This window comes from Pelophylax lessonae (genome assembly GCF_965119305.1).
Source record: "Pelophylax lessonae genome assembly, chromosome: 13".
Classification (NCBI taxonomy): domain Eukaryota; kingdom Metazoa; phylum Chordata; class Amphibia; order Anura; family Ranidae; genus Pelophylax; species Pelophylax lessonae.
The window spans coordinates 54,120,312-54,123,834 of NC_138780.1; the positions used below are offsets into that span (position 1 = coordinate 54,120,312).

At 37.4% G+C, this 3,523-nt stretch overlaps 1 protein-coding gene across 1 annotated transcript; it reads right to left on the reverse strand.

Moving 5' to 3' along the window:
• Window positions 1–780: 780 nt before the first annotated feature.
• TMEM121 (transmembrane protein 121) lies at window positions 781–2,428 on the reverse strand. The gene has a single exon (XM_082275475.1). It carries the CDS (start codon window positions 1,977–1,979, stop codon window positions 1,044–1,046), a length of 936 nt encoding a protein of 311 aa, XP_082131601.1. The 5' UTR covers window positions 1,980–2,428; the 3' UTR covers window positions 781–1,043.
• Window positions 2,429–3,523: the final 1,095 nt, after the last annotated feature.

The window sequence follows — 3,523 nt, forward strand, 5'->3', positions numbered from 1 at the left end:
ACCCGCTCATATGCGACCTCGTGAGGTGTTTAACTAGCAGGCCAGCCTCGTCCGGTGGGGCTATGTCGCAGGCCAACCTAGTGCGGAGCTGAGGTCTGCAAATGACCACTAAATCTAGATTATATTAGATTGTAGATCTCACAGGAAAAAATCCAGGAGGAAAAAATAATCTAAAAGATTTTGACAGGATCAAATACCCCAGCAAGGAAAAAGGTCCTTACTCCTGACTAGGCAGAAAAATTGGCTATAGCAGAGAGGGAGTATACCCCCTGGGACTGTCCATGGGTGTAGCCAGAATACTTTTCTGCCTAGTGTCCTACTCCTATAGGGGGCAGTTTAACCCAATGGTTATTAATATCAGGAGCTGGGTCTGTTAATGAACAAAAGAGAAATTCATTTTGCTCAAAAAAAGATTTAAAATCTTTTAGCTCCTTGCACGAGTTTAGATCAACATAATAAATCACAACACGCAAAATTGCTAAAAAAAATAAATGTTGACAGAATAATTGGATGTAGCTCTATACAAATATGCATTTTTATGCATGGTAGGTAAATAATAAATATGAACAATTGAAAAACACAAACAATGATCAGCCTGCTAATCAAGTATTTTCTCATCAATATGCAGTGTAATTATTCAATTGTATATGAAATGAAAAGGTCAAGACATCAGTTTTATTAAAATATTTTTGTGCCTTGGGTAACGCAGTACCAATCCACTAGAGACAGAGATGGGCAAATTAGTATATTTTTACAGTACACTAAATGTGTTTGTTTTCCTAACTTGACACATAAGCTCCTCATCCCAAAACTTTAAGCTTCATTATTTCAAAATGTAAATTATTTTGAAGGCTCTTTCAAACACACAGCATGTTTTTATACTTAAAATATAAAACAATAAAAAGGCATCTGCATGATATACATTTGCTAAAAAAATGCTAATTAGTAATTTGCCCATCCCTTACCCACGACCATTCAATGTTATATTTCTTCTGTATAGCAAAGTCCAAAAAAAGGAAAAAAAAAGGAAAATGTTGCCATTGTCATGTGTCCATTATTTCTCTGGATGGAGACTGCTCAGGATTAATTCCTTGTGTATTGTGAATTGTTTGATTGTGTGATATCGAATTTTGCAGTTCTAAAGCGATTGTGTTTTGTGGGAATTCCTTAACTTGTTTTTTGTATTCCAAAAAAGTGCACGCCTTTGTGGCTATTGCAATGATATTCTTGCCAATAAATATTGTTGAAACTCTGCTATCCTGAAATAAAACCATGTTCACAACCCTAATAAAAATTGTAACAATATTAATGGTGACAAGACTTAGAACTGGGTATAGCATCATCTTCTGTGGAGCAATATGCTCTCCTTGCATGCTTATTTCACTCAAAGAGACACAAGGTAGGATCAACAGTAAGATGTAGCAATAAAAAAACATAAGTCCTTCAGCCCATATAGGGAGACCGGTCTTTTGCGGCTCCCATAAATTAGCTTGAATATCCAAAATATCAAGTAAATCAAGAGCAACCCAAAAAAGACGTCCTCTTAGATCTTCTTTTTTCCTGAATGTTCTCACATACTCCATGCTATCCAATGATACAAGTACCAGATATAGTCCTGGCACGGAGATGGATAAAAGCAATGTCAGTGCCTTTCTAGCTACAGTATCAATATTTTTCTTATCAGCCTTGTAGTTTTGAAATATAAAATACAACTTAATTTCCAACACAAATATATATAGAAACCATAAAATCATTGCATATCCTCTCTTGGCTGTCTTAACTTCTGCTCCAACCCACACAGCCACATAACGGAGAACAATTAAAAAGCAGATGTCTCCAACCAACACAATGATGCATACTCCAATCTTTCTTGGACCCTGATTTTGCTCCACAAGATAGGCATCCATGAAGGCCATACTTGTCATGATCACAATAGTTGTAAGACACACGTGACGTTTGTCTGGAGGTGGAAGAACCATTTTTTTCCACTTTATTGCAGGTTTTCATGAAGTATATATAATTATCATGTATTAGGACGGATTGTCAACTCTCTTATGGCTATAGATAGTGAGTGGTTTTGATGACAAATGTTCATTCATTGTAAAATGCTCCCTTTTCCAGCAATACCATGTTTTATATGAGATTTGCGCAATTACATAGATTTCTTTGTTATTCCATGTGTTTTTTTTTCAGATCTAGATATTTTAGGTCTGGTTTTCTCAGGTGGGGTAATGGACTGAAGGATTCATTTAACAAGCTGCAGATATTATTTCATAATAAAAATCTTAACGTTCAAATGTAAGATCAGATTTGACTGGCTACAAAAAATCACCATCAACAGATCCGTGTTTTTTAGGCCATGGTACTCCAGATATTTATACAAGTCTACTATTCATTTATCCGGATTCTCCTTCTTGTAGAAGTTGTCCTCTCTGGGGAAAAATAAATAAATAAATATTATACATAAATAACAATTCATAAATGTGTCTGTATATATATATATATATATATATATATATATATATATATATATATATATATTTTTTTTTTTTTCAAACATTTAAAAGTATTTATTTAAAGTGATTGTGAAGGCTTTATTCCATGAAAATAAAAGTTTGTACTTACTTGCTCTGTGCAAGGTATTGCACAGAGCGTTCCCTTACCTCCTCTTCTGGAGTCCCCCGTCGGTGCTCTCTTCTTCTTCCAATTGCCCCCTCAGCAAGCCAGTTGCTGGGGATGCACCCATGTGGATGTGCTACTGAGCAGGGCTGCATGCGTCCACAGACACACACTGTGCAGCTCGGCCACACCCCCTGCTCCCTCCTCACAGGATTTTATTGACAGCAGCAGGACACTTTGGATCAGTGAGAGGAGTCAGGTAAGTGTTTAGGGAGATGGAAGGGGGCGGAACAGGCAGGGAAGCATTTATTTTCTTAATGCATTAAGGTAAAAAAATGCTTAGACTATAGAACTGCTTTAACTGCAAACAAAACTCATAAGTGCAAATAGAACAACATTTTAAAAACAAGGCTTCCGTGTAGTTGATGTAGCAACAAATCAGCACCTAGGTGTGATGTGCGCTTACTAAACCTCAAGCAGTAATACTAATTAAAAACTGGATTTTTGTAAGAACTTACCATTAAATTGGTTTCTCTGAAGTCCTTTGACAGACGCAGCCTTCTTACTTCTTATCCATTGGGTTATGCTGCCCCCTGCAGGAGTAGTTTTAGGCAGGAAAAAAAATAATTCTCCACAACCACGGGGCTGTCCCCACAGGCATAACCCACACCCTCTGCTCTAGCAAACAAGTTTCGTTGTAAGCAGTGAAGATACAAAAAAACATGCCCATATTAGAGGGCCTGGTGCTGCGTCTGTCAATGGACTTCAGAGAAACGGATTTTACGGTAAGTTCTTACAAAAATCCAGTTTTCTCTATAGTCCATTCCAGTGTTCGACAAACCCCGGTCGCCAGGCCATGGCGACCAGAAACCGCGTCCTGGCTCCTGATTTGCCGCCAGCCCAC

Coding starts and splice junctions, on each gene's coding strand:
- TMEM121 (XM_082275475.1), bottom strand. CDS start 1,979: ATGGTTCTTCCACCTCCAGACAAACGTCACGTGTGTCTTACAACTATT.